This window comes from Eptatretus burgeri, chromosome 17 (genome assembly GCF_056783735.1).
Source record: "Eptatretus burgeri isolate ZD-2024b chromosome 17, Ebu_testis_v1, whole genome shotgun sequence".
Lineage (NCBI taxonomy): Eukaryota > Metazoa > Chordata > Myxini > Myxiniformes > Myxinidae > Eptatretus > Eptatretus burgeri.
The window spans coordinates 19,078,874-19,104,781 of NC_140977.1; the positions used below are offsets into that span (position 1 = coordinate 19,078,874).

At 40.1% G+C, this 25,908-nt stretch overlaps 1 protein-coding gene across 1 annotated transcript in view; it reads left to right on the forward strand.

The window, feature by feature from the left end:
- Positions 1-25,908, forward strand: part of LOC147009473 (uncharacterized) — an 88,883-nt gene that overhangs the window by 25,926 nt on the left and 37,049 nt on the right. Inside the window, exons 4-5 of the mRNA XM_085861188.1 lie at positions 2,044-2,143; positions 3,060-3,254. Coding sequence (XP_085717314.1) covers positions 2,044-2,143; positions 3,060-3,254 — 295 coding nt within the window. The remainder of the gene's footprint in view (positions 1-2,043; positions 2,144-3,059; positions 3,255-25,908) is intronic.

Here is a 25,908-nt window from a genome sequence, read left to right on the forward strand (position 1 = left end):
TAAAACCCAGCGCTTTGTAATCCTCGCGCTTGTTGGTGAGAGTGAGGTTGACGTATGGCTGCGGGTCGGATATGCGTTTCATCCACTTATCGCACATATCATCGTACAGGTGGTGAGCGAGGGGAAGCGTGCGCATTTCGTCCTCTGTGCTGGCCATGGTGACCGTGCATAGCTCGACGAAGGCTGCCGTCTGCTCGTCGTACATCCCGTCGGTCTCCTTAGATGGGGGTCTTGCCGATCGGCCGCCCAGGCACGCCTTGTCGAGGTGATTCTGGCGGTCACACTTCCGGCACTTTTTACCGTATCCGGGGCACTCGGCGCGTCTGGCGCGCCATTGAGGCGTTTTGCCGTGGCCCACCTCGCCGCAGTAGATGCATACTCCTTCGGGCTTGGCCTTCCGTTTTTCCGGCCTGGATCCTACTCTGGCGCGGACGTCCTGTCGCTTTCCCCGCCGATACGAACTACTGATCGCGTCCGTGCTCTGAGTGTCAAGCAGGCGCGATGCCGAGCGTTTTCCAGACTCTTTGGCCTCGATATACTCTATCATGTCCTTTAATGGCATGTCCTGGTTCTTCTCACCGAGTAGGTCAAGTTGTATTGCTTGGTCCGCGATGCCACGGGCAACCACGTTGCGCAATATCTCTTCCGTGAAGTCGTTGACCTGATCGCACCCCGCCTTGGTGCACTTCATTTCATACTTGCACGTGTCCGCCTGCCCCTTGATGCGGGCGTGGAACGACCGGACGGGCTCCTCGTGTCCCTGCCGCATGTTAGACAGGGCCACTCGAGCTACCATCGTGTTCTCCGTCCGGACGGCGAGCGCCTTCATGGCGGCGAGGACGTCTTCTTCATCGCTGCCCACGAGGCTCCGACCCGCCGCGCGAGTGAGGTCCTTTCTCAGCTCCTCCTCACAGCACTCCAGTAGCTGCGCGACTATGTCGGGTCCGACAAGCTTAGTACCTGTTTTGTATTCGCCCCAGCGGGTTATGAAGTACGACCAGGCCTCGCCCGTTCCGGCCAGTGCTATGGAGGGACGCTTGAGTTTCTCCACCTTGGCATTCGAGCTCGCCGCCCTCGGGCCGGCGACGTGCACAGTGGCGTGTATACTCAACATGGCGGCCACCACTGCCGCCTCTGCGTGTGTAGCCATATAGTCACAACCCTCGATCGGGCACTCTGCTTCCACCGGCGCCATAGGAACAGTTATTCTGGAGTAAACGTTCTATTTTCGGTGATGCACACGTGTGTACAGTGTCCTGGGGGCGAAGATTGGGTACAGAACCCGAGAAATCCAAACTCACTGTCGACGTTCTCGTGGTCCGTTTTCACCCAGTCGCGTCCTCCTCAGCACCGACGATCTTTACTCGACTGCATCAAGTTGTTTGATTATAAATAAGAACAGAGTTCAATTTGTTCGACCACTTTATTAGCGTGGAACGACAATAATCAAACAAGTATTGAACAGGTTGAAACACCCACAACATCCCTGGCTCCGGGTCAGGCTGCGCATGCGCACTGGCACAGGGGACCGTCGATATGTAGAATTACCGTAAAGTACAATGTTCTCTACTCCCCTCCTCTCATCTCTCCCTCCTCTCCTCTCTTCTCTCCCCTCCTCCTTCTCTCCCTTCTCCCTTGATATTCCCGTCAGCAAAGCGACGTGTTGTATTTGCCAATAAAATAGTAATACACAGGATAACAAAAAGAACAGGAGCAACAGAAATGAATGGCAGGTTGGGGGACATTTCAACAGAAGGGATGTGGGATAACTCAGAGGAAGGCATCTGCTCACGTGACGACGACGACAACCTTTCATTGGTGTTGAACTCTCAAAACACCAACGGGGGTGCATCTTCCAGCTTGGCTTGTGCAACCTTGTTTTTCCTCGTTTTTTTTTTCAGCGTTGGATATTTTTGTGTGGAACGCTTTCTGGTAACATTCTAAGCTGGACGTAATGCTCTGGTAATACACGTTGGTGGGGGTGACATTAGGATTGAGAGAGATTCGAGAGAAGTACATTAGTATAATATATATGTGTAATAATATCGAAGAAGAAGAAGCTTCGTTGTACATTCACACTGGTTCCGTGTCCCTGGGATACGCACAGCAACAGGAACATTTTCCAAAGCGAGTTGTGAGGAGGGTAAGTGTTTTACAGGTTTCTGTTTTTAAACACGTTCGTGAGTAGGACTAAAGCTCGTGGTACAGATTATAACATGTTTGTTAAATATATTTTCATTATCCACGATTTGGAACGAAGGTTCGTGGTTTGAGAAATGGGAGACGCTGAAGGACGGTGTTTTGTGATGACGTCATCAATTAAACCCCTTCATGAAGAATCTGAACCGCGATCTCTTCTCGGGGTTTGAAGGGGAGTAAATGTAAAACAGGTAATCTGAGGGAAACCAAGGGAGATGAGATGGGGTAAAGGTAGGAGGGGAATATGTAAACTGGAGGAAACAAAGGGGTGAAGAAGTAAATTTACAGCTTGGGAAACTTACGGGGTACTCAGCTCCAGGCCCAGGTGAGTTTACCTCTGAGAGGTTGAGGGAGTTTGTGGAGCAGATTAGTGATGTATTATGGGTAACGTTTGTTACAATCAGAACTGATACCAGAATCCAGATAATGGGGTCGTAATCTAAATATAGTATGGCAAGTACACGTGATTACGTATGTATGTATATATGAATGTATGTCTGCTCTTCACCCATTGGATGGATAGCTGACCTGACGTCAAAAGTGCCCAGAGGAGCCAAAAGACCTCCCCCCCCCCCCCACCACAGGACCAAGCTGTTGGGGTTAGTATTTTCTTTTAGGTTAGTTAATACAATTACAGTATTTTCTGAAGAACCTGCAACATTTACAATTCATTTTTGGAGGTGTCACAGGGTGTGTGTATGTGTTTGGTGAATGTTTAAAAGTGCTGTAATTGATTTGGCTAGAGGATAAGGTCTCAATAACAGAGGTGCTGTACTTCACATGTCGGTACTGTGTTGGATTAATGTACTCAGGTTGGAGCAAAAATGAGCAACAGTCACATATTTACTGTCTCTTTAAAGGTTCATCCACCATGCACGCTCAAGTTGGCTGTTGGAAGGATTCCTTTCGTGAGCAGCCGGAATCGAAACAGTCGAGTGTGCCCGGGTGTGCAGTGAAGGTTGAGGAGCTGGAAGGGTCTTCTGAGATTCTGCAGATAAAAATTGAGGATGTGAACTCCTTTGGTCTGGAAGAGGTGCAAAGTGACCAGCTGAATGGTGAGTTGTGTGACCTATGGTGATATCACTTCTGATGGGACCTGTGTTTGTTTTTTGTTGTATACATGACAGAAGCTCGTGGAAGACCCAGAGCAGAAGGGAAGGTTACAAAATGGAAAGAGGGAAAGCCAACAACAGAGTCTAAGTGAGAGCGAGAGTGAGATGAAGGGGAAGGGAGAAGGGCACATGGGGTGAATAAGCTGTACACAAGTCCATTGACACACAAGAAGAAGAGGAAGGGGAAAGTGGGAATGAAAGAGAAAAGTAACAAACCAACCAACAACTAACAAATTAATGTAAAGAGGTGAAGGAAAGGGGAAAAAATCACAATGATCTGGAAAAGGGAATTGCTTTGGGGTGGGAAATGTCATTGTTTTGGATGGGGGATGATCTGAGATGGTGGTGGGAGTACACTGCTGTCTTGAATACATGGAGGGAAGAATGAGATTAAAGAGAATGTGGAAGTTGTTTCCACAGGTGAGAAAAAAGAGGAACTAGAGTGTGGAGTCAAGCACTAAGCAGTAATTCTAGATTTTGGTAGTTTCACCAGGATGGGGTTACTGGTGGACCGTGTGTTCCCTGCAGAAACCTGGTGGGGACAACGCACGGAAAGAGCATCAGGTGCAAGACCAGAAAACAAGCAGTCAAAGAAAGAGAGACCACCAACCTGTCTGAGATGTGAAAGTCGTATTCCCTAGACTCAGCTTCATCATGGGAGATTCCAATTATCTTGAGGGCTTTGTTTCCATGGCATGTTGGTGAATGTATATCTGCTCTTCACCCATTGTATGGATAGCTGACCTGTCTTCAAAAGTGCCCAGAGGAGCCAAAAGACCTCTCCCTCCCCCCCCCCCACCACAGGACCCAAAAAACCTCAACGACCCAAAGGACCAAAAAGACCATGAGGACCCAAAAGACTGAAAAGACCTAAAATACCCAAAAGACTGAAAAGAAAGACTACAAAAGACTTTCAAAAGGCATGAAACTGAACACGGTGTGAGGTAGGGGTGCCGGCCCAGAGGGGAGAGCAGTACTCCATGAAGCTGCAGATGAAGGCCTTGTTGCTGGATCACAAATCACGTGTGCTAAGGAAGGACTTTGCACACTGGAGACTGCCTAGTCTGGCTTTGAAGGCCACCTGGCTCTGGAGGCCCTCAGAAATGTAGTTTCTCCAAATAGATCATAACTGATAGTGATTCCCAAAAGTGTGACTGAACTTCTTCATGAGGATCGTTAGTCTCATCCCAAAGGGGTTGTGAGACTATTGTGATGCCTGTGTCTGGCTGTCTGTGTATCTGTTTGTGTCTTCACGTCAAAATATTTTCTCTTTAATTTTTTTTCTCTGCATCCACTTTGATGCAAACCTTTAAACATAGGAGGGACTCTCCATGGAGAATATTTTATTGATAGCTCTGATGTTGAAGGTCACATGGTGTGGTCGCTATATTGGATTAAAGGGGAAAAAAATTGGACATCCCCAAAACCGCTCGATGAAAAAAAAAAAAAAATTGAAACAGTACACATCTTCAACTCCCCATGTATATAGTGTTGCGGTTCTATAAAACCGCATGCCTCTATAGCAATGGCACCCAACTTACAGTGATCCCCAGGCAGTTATTTCATTAGTCTATGTGCAGTTAGACTTCCCCTCATGTCTAGTGGGTTAATGGGACGATGCGTGTTGCGTGGGTCTTGTAGTTCGGTCTCGTAACTATCTCATATTCTGATTCCTGCCTGTCTGCTGTTTTTTTGTCCTTTTAACCTGTCCTTTTAGCCATGATACAAATCAAGCAAGCAAGCACACACGCCATTCAATATGCGATTGATAATAAGCACACCACGACGCCTCCTGTGGTTCGGAATCACAACCCCACTACACACAATACCACCCACGCATCGCGCGCCATTATTTCCTTCAAATCTTCGTGCCAATCCCCAACCAGCACTTCACCTTACTTCACACCTCACTCACCAAACCTCACCACTTTGACCACAAACGCCTTCCGCCCACGGGAAAAATATTCCCGCACCCCCTCATACAACTGCATCACTACAATTCGCCACTCTGTAGACGAGTACAGCACGATTCGGGCTGTTCTCAGGACCGTGCGACACTTGGCCAAGCAACAGACACCAAGAGCTCGACCGCATCTCGCCGGGGACGTCCCGGGTGAGCATGCAGAATTGATACAACCCTCATCCAGTCGCCTGACCACGGCAAGACAGGGGTAATGAGGAGGGGTCGCAAGAAGGGCGATCCGGGAGTTTGGTACGGGGCCCGGGTGTGCATTTTGGCTTATGAGAGGGGTCCCGTGAGTGGCGGGGAAAGTCTGTTGCTATTTGACATTCAAACTGCACTCGGAACACTTCAGGGCCGCGGTGCCGGCTCAGGGAGCATACCCTATGTTGAGTCAGTAGCTTCGACCTGTGCCGAAGCGGATGGGCAACTGAGACAGTTTATGGTCCCGGAGCCTGGCAGGGCATGGCTAGGACCGCTATGGCCCAATTGAGGAGCAGGATTCGGGTCACAGCGCATCGCTTTGGGACGTCACCCCACCCTTCGCCCGGAGCTTATAAAAGGGGGAGCGCTGGCTGTCAGCTCTCTTCGTTGCTTCTTCGCTGGCTCCCCTTCGCTGGCTCTTTGCTCGCTGTCTCGCGATTGGTGTGCGATTGCCAGGACGTTCTTCTTCTTGATTGCTTGATCAGGGGCAACTGCCGAGACTTCCTGACATGCTGTTAACGTTGCACCACCCCTGTGCAGCCAGACAGACCTGTGTGGAGCACACATTGCCATGAGCCCCAGCAAAGTGATGAAGCAGGAGATAATGCGCCACATCTCAAGGTGGGAACGCTCAGGGCGGGGGTGTCCCACGGAGGTAGTCGCTACACAAACAGACCTTAGTAGGTTGAATATACTGAGTCTGGCTCACTTTTCCCCATGTAAATGAATGGGGGATTTTCAGCGATTCATTTTTTTTTTCCATAAAAAGTAAACCCCCTTTTTATCCCAAGGTATATTTATTTGTCTCCCCTTTTAACCTCGGGACACTTCTTTTCAAATAACCAATGCAATAAGATAAAGATTTGTTCAAGTAGTAAAGTCGTAATGTGATTTGTTAAAGGTGATTCTAAAGAAATATCTGAAACATCTCAGCCTCGGGACACTCTTTTTCAAATAACCAATGCATATTGTTTAGCTCACTCATTGAACCTATAAAGATTTGTTCATTCTCAAATTCCTTCACTAGTTTAATTTTCTTTGCACAATAATCCCCACCTAAAATATTTAAAAACAAAACATTTGAATCTTTACATTTTTTAAGATACCCCTTTTGTGCCATTACGAAATGATCAACTTCTCTTCATGCTCTTGTTTGACCATCTTCTGAGCCACATATCATTTTGAGATTATAGGAAATTGTTTTTTCATTGTTTAATTGATAACCATCAAAGTTTTCAGTCCATTCAAGGATATTTTTTTTTCTTTACATCCTCTAACTTACGAGTTTTTAAATTGATTCGCTTATTTCTTTTATTTACCTTTGTTTTCGTTATTTTTTCAATAAGACTTATTTGATATTTTTCACATTCATTATGTTTTCCATTTATATACCAAGACTGAGATTTTCTCCACTCTTTAGTTTGATTAATACTTGGTTTGACCATTTATATATTGTGAAAAAACGCGGCGGTAGCCCTTAAAAAACCCTAACCCATCTTCCCATCGTTAAAACACAATCTATTTTATACACTCTATCATACAATATCCATATGGAACACAATCTATTCCATTATCGAAAATAAATCTCTTATCATCAAAGGCTCCTAATGCCTTTTTATTTACTTCTTCACTATATGTTATATTTATAACTTCTTATTGTATTCATTTTCCTATATTCTTCTTTCTTATTCATCAAACAATTATAATAATTTCTAAAAGTTATTGATTTCTTTATTACATATTTCTTAATTCCCTTTAACCTCTTATCAATCTGATCACCATACTTATAAGCATATGCCTTTGCTCTCAATCCTATAAACTCACTCATTACTTTTCCACCCAACTCATCCTTAAACTTACCAATAACCTTTTCATTCTTTTTGGACAATAACTCACTCTTACTCAAATTACTTGTATCATATACTCCAATATTTTTCTTCATATCTTTATAAACATCATCAGTTTTTATATCTCGGATAAAACTATCAGTGTCCATATACAACAATGAAACATTTTCACCATACTCTTTCTTTAAGCCATTATACAAATAATCATACATCAATATCTTTGATAAATCAAGAACTGCTGTTCCAATATAAATTGGTTTATCCATTACAATACTTTCCTTTTCCATATGAATAGCAGAAAAGTTCTCTGAAAAAACCTCTTCTCTCTGAAAACTTGGTTTATTTATCAATCTCGAAGCTTCTTTCCAAGATGTTGCAAATCTAATGTTTTGCCTGTTTCTAACATTCTCCATTGTCTTTCCAAAGACAGCATGATTCATCAACTTATAGAAATCCCCTTCAAATTTTACTTTTGTATTTGTTCTCATATCTGTATTGAATTTAATATACTTTTTCATCCAAGAACTTTGTTTCAATTTTAAAACTCTATGAATTTTGGCTACTCTCAATCCTTCTCTCAAAAACTGTTTTAAGCTTCTCTGATGCAAAACATATCCCTCTTTATCATAGAATGTTGTTAATAACTTTTCTGTTGATTTGCCTTTAATATTAAAACTTTTATGATAATCACTTAACCATTCTTTCTTTGGGGTTTCTTTTTCACATGCAAAAGGAAGGTCTTTATGCTTATTATGAAGATCACTCGGGTACCTCAAATCAACTTCAAAATAATAAACTTCTTCTTCCTCATTCAATTCCTCTTGAGAAGAAATAACAATATTCATCAAAGCCTTTTCATAATCCTTTTCTTCCACCCACTCTAATTTACTATAAGGCAGAGATTGAGACATTGCCCATCCATACAAATTATTAGCATCAATATACATCAAAGAATTACTATCTTTTTCACTATCAAAATTTGGAAGATATTTATTATTTGCTTTAGCATATCTTTTTGAACATACTTGTGATATTCCACCTCTCTTAGACTTCTCAATCATCAAAAGCATATCTACATCACTGATTAAATCTATATCTTGTTTTGTCATTTTCAACATTGCACTCCAAGCTAAACCAGGAGCTGTGAAATAGTGGGAAGGATCTAATCCAGAACAATTTTTATTATGACAGAGTGATCTTAAAGCTTCAAACACATCAGCTAACAATAAAACATCTGTTTTTAGATATAAATCATGATATTCTCCAAGGTTCTTTATATTAAATATTTTCCATATTTCTTGTGCATGTTTATATTCCTTATCACTTATCTCTTCTTCATAAAGGTTATGATAGAAACTTTCTTTTGAAGGAAGTTGTGTTTCTTTAAATCTCATAAATGAATCCATATAATCATCAGGATAAATTCCCTGACTTGTAAGAATTTTCTCTTTACTTTGAATTTCATTCCTTGTTTGAATTTCCTCTTTCATCAGAATTTCATCTTTAATCAGAATTTCCTCTTTAGTTAGAATTTCATTCATTGTTTGAATTTTCTTTATAAATAGAATTTCATCTTCAGTTGGAATTTCATCATTAATTTCCTCATTAATGAAAATTTCCTCTTTACTTTGAATTCTCTCTTTAATCTGAATTTTCTCTTTAGTTAGAATTTCCTCTTTTGGAAAGAATGAATTAAGATTTGGAAAAGACCCCGTGGAGCTTACATTTGATGCGAGGTAGGCTAGTGGTGTTCCCATAAACTTGAAAGAATCTAGAAACCGAATACGAGTTAAAGGTTTTGTGAATATCATTTTTGTAAATGAAATATACTTTTGACTTGTGTTTCTTATGGCAGAAATATTCCCTGGTGTTTTTGAAAGTTAATTTATAAATAGATGTGTATCATCGTTGGCACTGTTGTGAAGAAAGATTGGAATAAAAGAAGGAAATTTATAATTTTGATTACAACAGGAATGAGCGGGACCTCTATATTTACCAGTAAGATGACAATGATCCCTAACTTTAGACTCCTCAATTTCCCCCTCACAAATACGACAGATATTGTTCTTTCCAAATTCTAATTTTTCTTCTTCGGTTAATTTCATCGGTTCATTTGTTTCTTTCATTCATTTAGTTAGTCTTATACAATCCTTTTCTAATCTTTTTACAAACTCTTGTGAAGCGTTTTTTCCACTATAATGTTGAAGTTTATGATACTTTTCTCCAACAGATGATTTGATATAATAACAGAAACCACAAGGAATATGTTTTTGATATTTATTACCTTCGCATTCTGCGAAAGGTTATGTTTTGGTCGCTGTGTATTTATTTATTTGTGAATATGTGTGTTTGTTTTTTATTCGCATAACTCAGAAAGTATTAAACCGAATTGCATGAAATTGGGTGGGATGATTCGTGAGTATCCAAGGACGATTTGATTAGATATTTGGAGCGATCGGGTCAAAGGTCAAGGTCAAGGTCATGAAAAGGTCAAAAACACTCTTTTGAGCATAACTTCCTTCATAATACAGCTATCGACTTGCAACCACCACCATATTGTTCCATGACGAGATACCTTTCGGATATATAGTGTCGGATTTGACGTAACGTTATCGGAAGTGCGTCTAAATGACGTCACAAGATGACGTAAATTTTCAATTTTCGATCTCATCAGTTTTGATCATACCGTTTTGTAGGACTTACCTTAAGGGCGTCACACACCAAATTTGACTTCGATCGGACTGACCGTTATGACGTCATTGACGTTTGAACATGACGTTTTTCAATTTTGGCTAAAATGTCCTGATATTTTACATTCAAATATCTGTATAATTTATTAAGCAAAGTCTCCCAAATCCAGGCATTAGGATCAGTACCAAAATATCTGTTTATTGATGTACAGGTTTTTCCAATTAACTCTGTAGTCAAGGTCACACTCAAGGTCAAAATATACTTGTAGGCATAGCTTCAGATCTAATAGAGCTATTGACATGAAACCAACGTTAAAACGTTCAGTGAACTACGAGCTTTCAGAATGGTAGTCCCCGATTGGACGTGACGTCCTCGGAAGTGCGTCAAAATGACGTCAAAAGATGACGTCATTTTTCAACTTTTTAATTTTTCAGTGTTTATCATTCCATTTTGTTGGACTGCCTTCAAGGAGGTTACACACCAAATTTGACGTCAATCGGACTGACGGTTGTGACGTCATGGACGTTTTAAAATGACGTTTTTCAAATGTGCCCGGAAAAAAGTTGCGGCGGCGAAGATATGCGCTCTACCGAGTGCCCGTTCTAGTTTGTATATGATTCTTTTGGATTAGGAGAAGCAGTATTTATCTTTTTAAGGATACATTCAAAATCAGCATATATCACAAATGGGTGCATGATAGATTTATTATAATCTTCAAAAGAAATCTTTTCACCAGGTTTCAGCATTGTAATTACAGCTGATTTATGATTATTACAATATTTTGAATGTTGTTCTAATCGTTCTTTTGTATGAAATGAATTAAGACATCGCTTACAAGGATATATTTTGTTTGCTGTTCTGAATACCTGAGAAGAGATGAATCTTGATAAATTATTGATGTATGTTTCATGGGAATTATTTCCAACACTAAAATATAAAAGATCAATGTGTGTTTCTTCATTTTTATAGTTTGAAATTTTTAATATTTGAACTTTGTTTGTATCCGTTAATCCATATACATTAATAGAAAGATTATTCTTTTTCTCAAATTTAGGAATATCTGTTAGTGGCATTGGGAATTTAAAATCTTTAATGTCCAAGGTATTCTCATATTTCATATATTGTTTTACTCTTTCTGAATTACAATTTGGTGGATGTAAGTGAGCAAGAACAGACCAGAGAAAACATTTATTATCATTGTTCTTAATATTAACAACTGCCTTCTTTAGTTTTATTTCTTTTGGTAATTCAATATAAGAAGAAGCTTTAAGAGGGTTTGATTTTAGAATGTGTATATCTTAAAAGATGATTTTTTTTTTAATATGAAATCCACTTCCTACCACTGTATTATCAACATTCTCCTCTTGTCTTGATAGTTCTTCATAAACCCCACTATTCAAAAAATCTTGAAATGATGTAATAAAATGTAGATCTGTTCTCATATAAGGAATTTGTTCTTCATCTTGTCTTTCCATATTCATTTTCACTCCCATATAAAACTTTAAAGTTTTCATTTCTTTTAATGTCTTTCAAATAACTTTTCAACATCAGGTTTCACTATTTCAATTGATTCAACTATTGATGATCGATCGGGTTCTCCAAATTGAAAAATCCTTATGTTGATACGCCCTTTAAATGCCCCATCAGTGTTTTCAATATAATAGTCTCCCTTTACTTTAAACTCATTTTTCTTGTGTTTTTGTGATTGAAGATGTCGATTATAACTACTCTTCAAAACATCCTTTGAGCAGATATCACAATGTTTTCTTTCCAACTGAAGAGGAGATATTTGATGAAATAGATTAAATGTATGTTTGTTGGTTTGAAGGTGTTTTTTATGATGTTTATATTCGTAATTACAAACATCGCAGTACGTTGTATTCACCATATTTATATAATAAAACTTTGCTTCAACTAAAATTTTCTTGATGAAAATTTCGTTTAATTTAGAGGTGAATCTGTGCTTAAAACCATTTTATCCTCCAACTTTTTTCACTTAATAAATACAATGTTTCAAGACACAAAAGACAAGTTTCAATCAATCTCTTCATTTGTAAAAGATACTGAGAAACATGTCAAGGATGTAAAATTGAACAAAGATAAATATAATATAACAACTATTCGATAAAAACAATTATGGTGGATATGATGAATTCTTCAATTTCCTTCAGTAGAAGGGCTTTTAGTATACCTGGTAGAACATCAATTAAAGTATCTCAAACAAAAGTCTCTCCTCTCCTTCTGGTAATATATTCAAAAGTAGAAAAAGCAATGAAACAAGAAAAAGTATAAAAAAGCAAAAACCTTATGGATGAAGCTTTAGAAAGAAAACATAAGACCATCTGTAATATGCAAGGAGAAATTTGTATTTTTTTCAACAACCCTAGAGATATAAATCCTGATGAAATAAAGGATGTTAATATATCAGGTGAAATGCCATTTCGTTCAAGAGTAGTTAAGGATCATTTTAAAATTACCTTTAATATAAAAAATGTTGTAGTTGAATCTGGTCATGAAAAAAAAAGTATATAGATATCGATGGTAATATAATTAAATACGAGTCAATATGCAACTGAAAGTATAGATGAATTTCAGTTTAAGTAAAGTTTTACTTTATAAATATGCGAGACTTCCCTGATTCTCCATATGACAAATTTGAGAATTGTCCTGCGTGTGAAAGACAGGGATTAAACACAGAGTCAAAAGCCTATAAACAATGTATATTCTGTGATTATCTTCTAATTAATGATAATAAAAAATTTAAAAAGGAAAATAATTCTTTTAGATTTACACCAAAATTGAATTACTTTACAAGATTGATTGGAGAAATGAATGTAAAGTATGAGGGTGATAACTCACCTTTCCTTACAAGGGAAGAAACTGAACGTATTAGCGAAATGTTCAAAGGATTGTTGTTATATATTATTTATGGATGTGATTTTCAGGGAAATATCAACACAAGATATTGTATAAATAAAATAATGGATTATCTTGAAATTAAACCTGAACTTAGGATAAAATATAGAGTTTATGAAAAAGCCAATAATAAATTAAATAACCTGTTTTCCAAATATATAAATGAATGATTTTTTTACCCATTTTGGAAAATAAGATAAAATTTAACAATCATAAAAATCTTCCAAATTCATGAAGATGTCTCATAGTTGGTTCAAGCGGATGTGGAAAAACCTGCTTACTTTTGAAGATGCTCCTGACTCCCAACTTTTTAGATTATGATAATTTAATAATTTTCACAAAGTCGAGTTTTCAACCACAGTATCAACTACTCTCACAAGGTTTTAATGCTGGTCTTCAAAAAGAAGATATAATCGGTTTATTTAAACTTCAAAAAAACCTCAATGATTATATCATTGAAGATATAATTCAACTATTTTGTGATGCACAGAGATGTAAAAAGAAATCAAAACCGATAACTTGTATTCTTAGTGATAATACGGATGATATTCCGTCTCCCCAAGATTTGGATAAATCAAAAAAGAACCTCGTTATCTTTGATGATTGTGTTAATGAGAGAAACCAAACGGTAATGGACAGCTACTACACAAGAGGGAGACATTCTTCTTGTAATTGTATTTATCTTAGTCAATCGTACTTTCAACTTTCTCGTCGTTCCATCAGAAACAATGCTAATACTTTTATTTTATTCAAGTTAAATTCAATAAATATAAATAATTTTTGGAGAGATAATTGTTCTACATTATGTAGTAAAAAGGAATTTGGGGATAACATGAAGCACACAACTGAAAAATATAAATATATTGTTGTGAAACAAGATGAGATATTAAGGGATATATTTTTTGTTTCATAAACAATTACATATATAAATGACAACTATTATTCTAAATCTTGTGGATAAATCTGCTTCTGGAAAAAACTTTCATAAATCAAAGTTCTTGTGTAGTACAAATGAGAATATTGTAATTTTACGTGAAAAAAACACGCCGTGATACGCATTGTATCAACAACAACTCGAGCAATAAGACCTGGAGAAGTAAAAGGTGAAGATTATCACTATATTTCAGTGGAGGAACAGATTGAGGAATGAAGGTCAAATATTTGAGGAGGTTTCTCTTGGTACAACAAAATATTCACATTGTAAGAGTGAGTTAAGGAAACTAAAATCTGGTGGTCTTGGGATATTAGAAACTAATCCAGAAGGAACGAGACAAATGATTAAACATCTGAGCGGAGTAAATATTTTATCATTCGGTTTTGATGTTGATGAAGAAACAACGCAAACGTATGAAAAGCAGAGTTGCAAGTATTAGTGAAGAAGAAATTACAACTCGTATTAATGTTAACAAAGAATTTGATGAAATATTTCAAGAAAAGGATTTGTTTGAACACATCTACTTGGATGATGAAGAAAAGGAAAATTTCCCTGTTGATCTTTACAATTCATGAAATAATATTTTCCAATAAATAAATGGCTGTGAAAGAAAGAGCAAGAAGATTTAAGGAACATCAAGAGTTGGCTTCAAAAGTTGTAAAACAACAGGAAGACATAAAGAAGAAACGCAGACAGAAACTAACGGGCGAAGAAGCATTTGAAAGAAAACAAGAGAAATTTTTTTAACCACTTTTAAAAACTTCCCAAGAAAAAATGAAAGATGTTTCCGCAGTTCCCACAGTAGAATATACTCCTAAAAAACTTCAAATGTTAAAAGATTTTGATCAAATGACAGAGGTAGAATTAGAGCATTTAGGAGAATTAGAATATGATGATGAAGGTTTATTTCAACAACTGGAAGAGATTAATCGACCCCCTGATTATATTGTGAATGCTCTTCAAAACAATGAACATTCAGCGGATTCAAAAACCAAAGCAGGACTCATTCCAACAGAACAACCAGCAATATTTCATCTTGTTCAAGAAAAGGTATTGATATTTAATGATGAATTAAGGTTCTTGGGTTCTGCTCAACCCCCTGTTAAACTAACTCCGAAATTAATGTGTCTTCTCACAAAAGATGGAAGACAAGGTTCAACTGTGAGGGATGAATCAAAGTATATTGAGAAACCATTGGATATGAAAAATAATGATGATAGAGTATATATTGATCTGCTGAACACTCTTAATTATAGGGTTAGTATTTCGGGTAAAAGTAGAAAAAATGAGAAGGAGAAACACATTATTCAGGCTTTAAATATCCTTGGTTCAGATATTAGTTTTCTTCCAAATAACCCATCGTATTTAGTTAATAGACTGTTATTGTTGTGAGGCAGTAAGAAGGCTGGAAATAACAATTGTTTTAATGAAGCATCAGCCATTTTAGACCAGTTGATGAACATGAAAATAATTAATAAATCTCAATATAAAGACATTTTATCTCATATTAAATAAGATGAGAAGCACAATCCTGAGTTTTAATTTCACAACAAGCGACCACACATCTTCATTCCCATACCCACTACAACCTGACACAACAAAAGAATATGAGGCATCTTTATTGTCCATGGAAACTTATAATACCTTATTTAATATTACTGATAAAAATGACAAGTTTAGTTATAATCCCGGAAGTGGATACAAAACGATAACAGTCTCACCCGCAGCATATGAGATTTCTCAAATATCTTCCGAAATTGCTCGTCTTATGAAAGAACAGGGTGATGAACCAAAAAATATCATTATAGACATTCAAAAACATCCTTCAAAATCAACGATTGAAGTTAAAAATAACTACAAGGTTGATTTCACAATTGATCATTCATTTGGAGAATTATTGGGTTTCTCGTCAAAAAAGATTGAAACTAATGTAACGTTTTACAGTGATAATGTCATTCAAATATCCTCAGGAATAAACTCGGTATTAATTCACTGTGATTTGATTGATGGTGCTTATAATAATGGAATAAAAACAAACACAATATTTTCATTCAGTGCATACTCAACCCCAATTGGTTATAAATTCAATATGGAACCCAAAAATTTGGTTTATCTCCTTGTGTCAGGAAAAAACATACACAGAGTAAATTTTAGGATAACTGACCAAGATAATTGTATGATTTCTTTTCATGGGGAAGTTATATCCATCAGAATTCACCGACGTGAAGTTTTCCAAGAAATAAATACGATGCTTATTGTGAGGAAACATGAGTTGGGAAAATTTAAAATAATTACAGGGGATGGGATGTTCCTTTCCCCATTCTATTAGGGTGAAGGTATGTAGCTTGGTAGAGGATACTATAAACCTAAGAGACAAAGGGGTGTTGGACATCAATTTAGAGGAGATGGGATAATTGATACTCTAATGGGTATCGGTTCAACTATTCTTAAACATAAAGACCTAATTGGTTCAACTGCTTCTGCTGTGGGAAATGTCGCAGGTGCTGTAAAGAGCATAAAAGATGCCCAGAAGGAATCCCATAAATTACAAGCAATTAAAGAAAGTAAGAAAGGCAAAACTCAGTTGTCCCCCCAAGAACGACAGAAAATAATTCGAATACTTGGATCAGGGTTTCAAAAGTTTTAACATCTTTTTTTCCTAAATAAATACAAGTATGGAAGCAATAGATAGTATCTATGATTTGGATGATACTATTATTATCTCAAACTCCACTAAAAAGAAGATTACTTCAAGGTAAATGCAATAACTGGAGCAGACTGGAATGCAAATGGTACAAAAAGTTTTGAAATAAATAATCAACAAACCTATTTGAATCTATCCGAAAGTTTCTTGTTGTGTAAATTTAAATTCACTAAGGCTGGGAATAACCACAAACGCTACTCTCGTAAATGATTTCTTCTGGAAAATGTTTGATAGTGTGCGTTTGTACATTGGAACACAAAAAGTTGAAGCGGTTGATTATGTCTCTGCTGTATCTGAAATGATGAAATTTACACTCTATACATTCAGTGATAGAATGGGAAAGGGGTCTGTCGAAGGTTTTATTCCTGATATGTCAACAGGAACGACCACAGATCCTGGATATACTCAAAGAAAAGGAGCGTATAATGATGATGCAAAAGCAGTTAATAGTGTTACTGTGTCAGTTCCTCTTAAAGGTATATTTGGATTTTGTGATCATGATAAAGTTCTGTCTGGTCTTAAAATTAGATTTCAACTCCAAAGGAATGATAATGAAAATAGATTGCTTTTTGGTGTTGGGAGTACTTTTGGTGAGCAGAATAAATTTGTCATTGATGAAATGAGTTGGTGTATTCGTGAATATACTCCGAATCTTAAAACAGAAGAGATTTTGAATAGAAGACTTAACTCAAAGAAACCACTCAGTGTATCATACCTCAAAAGAAGATGTCAACACGTTAAACTCAACCAAACCACTTACACGTGGAATTTGGGTGTTCTGGAAGGAAAGCCACGATATCTGTGGATCATTTTTAAAAAGCCACATGGTAATACTGCGACCGATAAGAATAATGCATTGAGTGATAATGCTAAGGTGAAACAACTTCGCGTTTCTCCAGATGGAACATTTTATCCACGAGATAGATTGTAAATTAATTGGGAAAAAAAAGATTTTGCTGAAGCATACAAGTCTTACCAAAAGGTGTGTGAAAGTAATGGAAATAAAGAACCTATTTTGGATATGACAGCATTTAAAAGTTTGTATACAATCTATGCGTTTGACCTGAGCGCTCAAAAGGAAACTATAAAGTCTAATCGAGTGGATACTTCCCTATACATTGAAAGAGGAGAGAGTGAAGAAGTTGATACATATTGTTTGCTTTTGGAAGAAACAGAATTGCAGATGAATACAGATAATGGTGTTATGATTAGTCTCACATAATTTTTTGTTAAATCAATGAGTGGCAAAGTACCAACTGGGGTATATGTAAATCAAATCAATCTTCATAAACTATCATCTTGTGTTCAAAATCAAAATCCTTGTACGATTAACGTAAATACAATTCAGAGAAAAGGAGCAGTAAGAATTGATGTTTTGCTCACAAGAGAACAGGTTAAAATCTTGAATGATACTTGCTCACTTAAAATTAAAATGACAAAACCAATGTTGAAAAAATATTCAATAAGAGAGACGAGTGGAGGATTTCTCCCATTTCTAATTCCTTTATTTGCTGGTTTAAGTGCGGTTGGAGCATTGACGGGTGGTATTTCAACAGCGGTGAAAACTGTCAACGAGAGGAAGGCTCAACTCCAGGCTCAAAAAGAATTGGAAAGACATAACAAAGACTTGGAGAAACAAATTCGTGGAAGTGGTGTTATTGTAGATTTTGCTGAAAAACTTGAAGGTCTGCCTGATAAAGCGAGATTGTTAGTTGGAGATATGCTTTCTTCTATCGCACAAGCAGGTGTAAAATTAACTCAAAGAGGTAATGGATTATATCTTTCTAATAAATAAATGAGCATTGATGAGTGGTTTAAAGAATTTGGAAAGAATACAACATCAAATTTACAACTTGTCAAATATTGTAAGAAATTAAAAATTCATAATGTGGTTATTTGTATGAGAGATGAATTAACAAATGTGCCTAAACATACAAAGAATATTATTATGAACTTCGAAGATAATAATGGGAACGGTTCTCATTGGGTTTGTATTTTTAATATTCAAGACAAATATTATTTTGATAGTTTTGGTCTTCCACCACCTGTTGAAGTCATAAAATTTTTACACAATGGTGTTTATCAAACATTTCAAGTCCAAGAATTAAATTCCAAGTGTTGTGGTCAATTATGTCTATATGTGTTATTTCAACTCAACAAAAATAAAAATTTTTATGACATTATTTTTAATCTAATATAAATGACTTATGTTGGTAAAGATGGTTCTATCTTTGGTGTATCCCAAGAACTGGATATTGATTTATCAAATTATCACACAAAGGCACAGGTTGAACGACATAAATATAATATAACCAAAAATATTAAAATGAAAAATGCTTATAAATTAAAAAATTATCCAAGCCCGACGAACGCGAATGACTTGGTGAGATTAAGCGATTTATCACAATATATATACTTGAATAAAACGGCCGTGTATTCCAAAGATACAGAAGTGTTGATTTTATCTCCAGGTCATACAGAATTCACAGTTGGAATGAAAATAAATTTTGAAAAGAATTTGTATGAATTTGTATGATTTTGAATTTGTATGAGAAAAGAACAATGGGGTTATGATATAAATGATTTAGGGTATAATTGGTCATTTAAAATTGACCGAGAAGACCTGGAACAATTAAATCAGTCTCGTAAGGAAGAATATTATCCACTTCGTATTGAGAATGAGTTTTGTGGAGCCACGATTTGAAAACAACAAATAAAAGAATTAAATAAGGGTAAATATAATAATGGTTTTGCCCTCGTTTATATCACGAAAACAGAAAAAACAGGATTATATATAATAAGCAAGGAAATACAAAATGATTTAACTCTGGGAAGATGGGGAGGTGTTTCGTGCCATAATATTGTTACGTTTGAGGGGGGGTATGCATTCAAAGGGTAATTAGGATGTTTAATTAGGTATGCCATGCTGTTCGAGTTTACCAGGATCTCGATGTAATAAGTAGCAATTCAGTGGTGATAAGTTCTCTAGTAAATGTTAATTTCTTCAAGGGGGAAATGATAATTGTCACGTAATTAGATAGGGACACGGGATAGGGTAAGGGTGTCTGCGTAAACCCCTTTTAGTAGTCCCTGGAGGCTGGCCGTGATGTCACAGGACAGGGCTGCGGATGGCCCCGCCCCGTGATCACGATTGGCGGAAGGCGACGGCGGTGGGCCAATAAAACGGCTCGATTGGAAGTGACGAGGACAGGAGGATAAAAAGGTTCTGTTCGGGGTCGAAAAGGAAGAGGAAGAAGATCGGGACAAAAAGATCGTGTTTTTTTTTTGGTGTGGAGGCTGTTGCGCGGAGAGCGTCCTTGTTGTTGTGCTGATTCGATCGTGTTCTTCATCGTGTCTTGGAGCCTTGCTGAGCCTCGTGCCTCACCTTGGTTGGCTCTGGGGTTCTGCTGACTCGGAGTACGGGGTCGAACGGCGGGCGGACCTGCCTCCCTCTCCTGCTCGCAACTTGGCGCCAGAACTGGTTCCCTGGCGGCTGTGAGCGGACTTGGGCCAAGACCAGGAAGTCGACAGCACCACGGTTTCTCCTGCCCTCCTGACGAGAGCAAGGCCAGCTCGTCCGACGCCAATCCAGGGACAGTTGCGTCCACACCACGGTCCAGCCTGACCACCAGAAATAGCTACGTTTTGTGTGTGTGTGTGTGTGTGTGTGTGTGTGTGTGTGTGTGTGTGTGTGTGTGTGTGTGTGTGTGTGTGTGTGTGTGTGCTTGGCGCCTTAGAGGGTTTGAGATCTGTATATTCATTGGAATTGTCTGTGTTTTTCCCCACGCCCGATCCCACACCATCCCGTCGAATCGCCCCGGATCCCTTTTCTTGCCGAGTCTTGTTATTTCTGCTTAATAGTAAAAACAAATAAACATCATCAACTCAGTGAAAAGTGACTCGTGACACCTTCCTCGTCCCGTTTGCGGTAGAGCGATTAGAACCGCCATGTTTGGGTTATAAATAAATAAACCGCCTCCATCGTTTCGGCTCATTCTACGTTGGCGGGACTGTTCAAGTCCCATGGACGTCACATTGGTGTCAGGGTGTTGGATGTTCGAACCCCTCTAAATTATATTTGGTATCGGGAGAATATACCAAGATTAAAATCTCGCCACGAATTGGAATATAAAGTTACAACAGAAAAGCGCGCGAGCGCGGGAAAATTTTGGCGGGATTTTTCAAAATTTAATTAAATTGGCGGCAAACGGGACTTCTGCACCATGGAGAATGTGCAGATGTTTGAGGAGGAAGGCCACGTGTCTGGCAGCGAGTCGGGGGAAGAAGGGAGAGACGGGGGTAGGGTTGGAACCTCCCCCATTCCGAGCATGGACCGTGCTTCATCGCCCGTAACGGAGCCGGCAGCGCCGGAAACCAGCACGATGACGATCTGGACAATGTTGGAACGTTTAATGAGTGCAATTACAGCACAGGGGGCAAAAATGACGGCACAGGGGGCACAAATGGCAGAAATGACGGCACAAATGGAAAATCAATTCGTGACACCGAGGGCAAAAATGACGGCACATGGGGCAGAGATGGCGGATCGATTGGGGGTAATGGGGGAACAGTTGGGTGCATGGATTGATTTAATGAGGGATGAATTGGGGGAAAAGATGGAGAAAATGAAAACTGAGATGCAGGAGTGTGTGGATGTTAAATTGGGAGAAATACAAAGTAAATTCGAGGATAGATTGGAGGAAACAAAGGTAGAAATTACATTGGAGGGGGAAAATATACGAAAAAAGTTGGTAGATAAAATTGATGCAACGAACATTCAGGTTGATAAAGTGGATGAAAGCCTGGAACGTCATCGTGTCTGTGTAGATGCTCGTATGCAGCTGCAAATAGAAGAGTGGGGAGAGCTGAGGAAGCAAGGGATGAATTTGGCGGAGGAGGTAAAAGGATTGGAGGCTCGTTTGGATGAACAAAATAAAATTATGAGCCAAGATGAAGTCTTGGATAAAGGCCTGGTAGAGCCGTCTTTTGTAAGTAGAGTGTCCAGGTTGGTTGAGGAGCAGCTACAAACTCGCGACGGAGCCTTGGAGGAGGTTGTGCGGGCCCAGAAGATCCTGCGGGAAGAGGTGAATCGGTCCATTCAACGTTTGGAACAGGAGGCAAAATTGACCCATGAGACCCTCACCACAAAACATCTTTGGCCACAGTGGGCTCCGAAATTGGATACGCAGCCACAAGGTTGTTTGATCCCTGGGCTGGATTCGGACAAGGGAGAAACCGAGAAGCGGGCCACCGTAAAAGTGATCCCCCTGGTAAATTTTGACGGGTCAGGGAGCCTTGAAGCTTTTCTGACGCAATTTGAGTGTGTTTCCCGACTAAACGGGTGGAATGAGCGGGAACGTACAGGGAATTTGGTGGCAACGTTGCGGGGACCAGCCGCAGATGTGTTAAACGTGATCGCGGAGGGGATGTTGACCAGCTCCCACATTTGCGAGGCGTTGAGCCGTCGGTTTGGGTTCACGGCAAACTGTGATCTGGTGCGGGCCCAGCTCCAGCACCGCAGATTAAAGCCGGGTGAGACAGTGCAGGAGCTGGCGCAGGACATTTACCAATCAGTCAGGATCGCGTATCGGGACCTCACAGTGGAGGCATGGGACAGACTGGCACTAGAGAAATTTTTAGCTGCTCTTCCTGACCCTGAGGTCCGAGCGCTAGTGGAGTTACAGGATCCACCCACCGTTCACCGAGCGGCCGAGTGCGCGGCCAGGCTGGCCTCGTGGAGTCGGCCGGGTCGGGTTCCAGAGAGGCCATCGGTGACGATCCGACAGGTGGAGATCCAGGATCAGGGAGGGGGGCTGGGAGAAATTGGCATTACCCAAATGTTTCAGGAAATTTGCCAGAAACTGTCAAGTTTGATAAAGGGTAATCCGGTAGTTAGTGCGCCAAAGCGGCGGGGTCCAGCCCAGCCAATAGAGCAATTCGATTATGGCCGAGGGGGTCCGGAACCGGAAGAGACATTTCACCGATACTCACGGGGGCCTTTTATGGGGAGTTGTTTCCAGTGCGGGCGAAGAGGACACATGCAACGATATTGCCGGTACCCGGCGATGGAGGGACCCTCCAATAGACTTTTAGATTCGGAGAGGGTGAATCCTCCTGCTGAACCGCCAGGTTTATCCGAGATGCCCTTTCATAGGTCGGGTCTGGAGATCACTGTCGGGGGTCGGGAAAACTAGATTGGGCTGAGCATAGAGGGCCATGCTCGGCTGCTGAGATTGTGGTGAAGTGCCCTCCTTTGGTGGAAAAAAATGAATTGTAGGAAAATTGGCATGGGTTTGTAAGTTCTGCTGGGTTTTAGAGTGACAATCGGGACAGTGGGTGATTGGTAACAAAGCGGGCACAAGTGGCTGTCCAATGGCTGGTGCGTGGATCGGGTGAGAAGTGCTGTGTGAGTTGTTTTAAGTTAAGAAGTGAAATGTATGGTGCACACATTGATTTTTTATTGGACATGGTGTGGTAACAGGGAAGGTCATGGTCGGCGAAGTGTTAGAAATGCAGGTGTCACATGTAAGGCCGATGGGGTGGGGGAGTCATGTGGGTTTTGTGGGTGGGGATGATGTGCTTGTCCACAGGGATTGCTGAAGCTCACGGTGAGCGTGAATTGCGACCCCCTTCAAGGAGATTCACCACCTGGTGGCTAATGGTGACAGTGTCTGGAGGCAACTGGGAGAGGGTCTGGTTGGGCGACCAAGGCGGGTAGGACCTTGGCGACCCAGGAAGACCAGAGGAGCCAGTGAGACCCGTTCCAGAGTGTTGTACGGGATTAGAGCTGATGGCTACCAGGGGGGAGGGAATCAAAGGTAGCGGGGCGGAGAAACGTCCGGGTTGGATTAAAGCTTACCTGTGGGCATGGTTGCACCTGAGATGCTCCCATCATCTTGTGCTAACCCACCCCACGGCCATGACGGGATTCAGCCTGCATGATTAAAATGAGGACCATGACCTAGAAATGTGATGATGACCATGGTGTGAGTGTTGTGAAGATGTATGAGTCCCACTCGATCCCGCACAACTTGACATGTGCAGCAAGGGCATGATGTCCGCATAATTTTGGGGCAAGCAAATTTGAAAATTGGCTCCCCAGGTAACGCTGGGTCTATTAGCATCCACTGGGGGAGGCGGTCAAGTGTAAATATCCTGTGAATAGTGTCGTTAAGGCTTAGAGTAGGAATGTAAAGTATAAGTGTTGTGTTTTTGTGGAACCTTTTGTTTCCCCTCCCCAGATCACTGGAAGAGTGTTGGGCAAGAGCAATGATCCAGAAGATGGAGTGCTACTTTGCTCAGTGCTCTCATGTGATAAAAAAAAAACAACGAATGATTGTTTAGGCGAGGATAAGGCCATAAGGGGGTAGTACATTAAGCAGGATAGGTAAGTTAGCTGCGACTCGCTGCCCATTGCCCCTCCTACTTTATTTCGTTAGGTTAATTAGGTGTGAGTCAGTTAGTGTTAAGGCTGGTACGGTAGCGCCTGTGATATACCTTGCAGGAGCTGCGGTACCAGAGGAGGGGGCAGTGTTACGTTTGAGGGGGGGGGTATGCATTCAAAGGGTAATTAGGATGTTTAATTAGGTATGCCATGCTGTTTGAGTTTACCAGGATCTCGATGTAATAAGTAGCAATTCAGTGGTGATAAGTTGTCTAGTAAATGTTCATTTCTTCAAGGGGGAAATGATAATTGTCACGTAATTAGATAGGGACACGGGATAGGGTAAGGGTGTCTGCATAAACCCCTTTTAGTAGTCCCTGGAGGCTGGCCGTGACGTCACAGGACAGGGCTGCGGATGGCTCCGCCCCGTGATCACGATTGGCGGAAGGCGACGGCGGTGGGCCAATAAAACGGCTCGATTGGAAGTGACGAGGACAGGAGGATAAAAAGGTTCTGTTCGGGGTCGAAAAGGAAGAGGAAGAAGATCGGGACAAAAAGATCGTGTTTTTTTTTGGTGTGGAGGCTGTTGCGCGGAGAGCGTCCTTGTTGTTGTGCTGATTCGATCGTGTTCTTCATCGTGTCTTGGAGCCTTGCTGAGCCTCGTGCCTCACCTTGGTTGGCTCTGGGGTTCTGCTGACTCGGAGTACGGGGTCGAACGGCGGGCGGACCTGCCTCCCTCTCCTGCTCACAACTTGGCACCAGAACTGGTTCCCTGGCGGCTGTGAGCGGACTTGGGCCAAGACCAGGAGGTTGACAGCACCACGGTTTCTCCTGCCCCCCCTGACGAGGGCAAGGCCAGCTCGTCCGACGCCGATCCAGGGACAGTTGCGTCCACACCACGGTCCAGCCTGACCACCAGAAATAGCTACGTTTTGTGTGTGTGTGTGTGTGTGTGTGTGTGTGTGTGTGTGTGTGTGTGTGTGTGTGTGTGTGTGTGTGTGTGTGTGTGTGTGTGTGTGTGTGTGTGTGTGTGTGTGTGTGCTTGGCGCCTTAGAGGGTTTGAGATCTGTATATTCATTGGAGTGTCTGTGTTTTTCCCCACGCCCGATCCCACACCATCCCGTCGAATCGCCCCGGATCCCTTTTCTTGCCGAGTCTTGTTATTTCTGGTTAATAGTAAAAACAAATAAACATCATCAACTCAGTGAAAAGTGACTCGTGCCACCTTCCTCGTCCCGTTTGCGGTAGAGCGATTAGAACCGCCATGTTTGGGTTATAAATAAATAAACCGCCTCCATCGTTTCGGCTCATTCTACGTTGGCGGGACTGTTCAAGTCCCGTGAACGTCACAATATTATTCTTACATATATTTCTAATACATAAATGACAGCAAGAAGGCTTCAAGAACATTATCATTTCTGTGTCCATGCATACCTTCAAGAAAAGGGTATTCGGTATTTTAATAAATATGTTCCACAACATAAGAATGAGGTATTTTCAATAAAAGATTGGCATTATGCTGATGTTGATAAACCGACAACTTTAGATTTAATTAGAATGTTAAATAATGAAAAAATTATAAAATTAAGAAAAGGTAAGGCTCTTTTAGAAATTCAAAAGAAATTTTCTTGGTTTGCTGTTGTAAAAAAAAATATTTTGGATACAGGAATAACAAGAAATCCTGATGAATATATGTATGATATTCTATGGGGTGTAAGCGATTCAAGAATAGTAAGGGACGAGGAAGGAGTTGAAGAGAGAGAAGAGGAGGAAAAGGAGAAGAGAGAGAAGGAGGAGAGGGAGAAGAAAGAGAAGAAAGAGAAGGAGGAGAGAGAGAAGGAGAGGGAGGAGAGGGAGGAAAGTGCGAGACTAAATAAATATGAAAATATGGAAACCGATGAGATTAAAAAAGATTGGGGGTATTACAGAAAATTGACAAGTCTATTTGCAATATTTT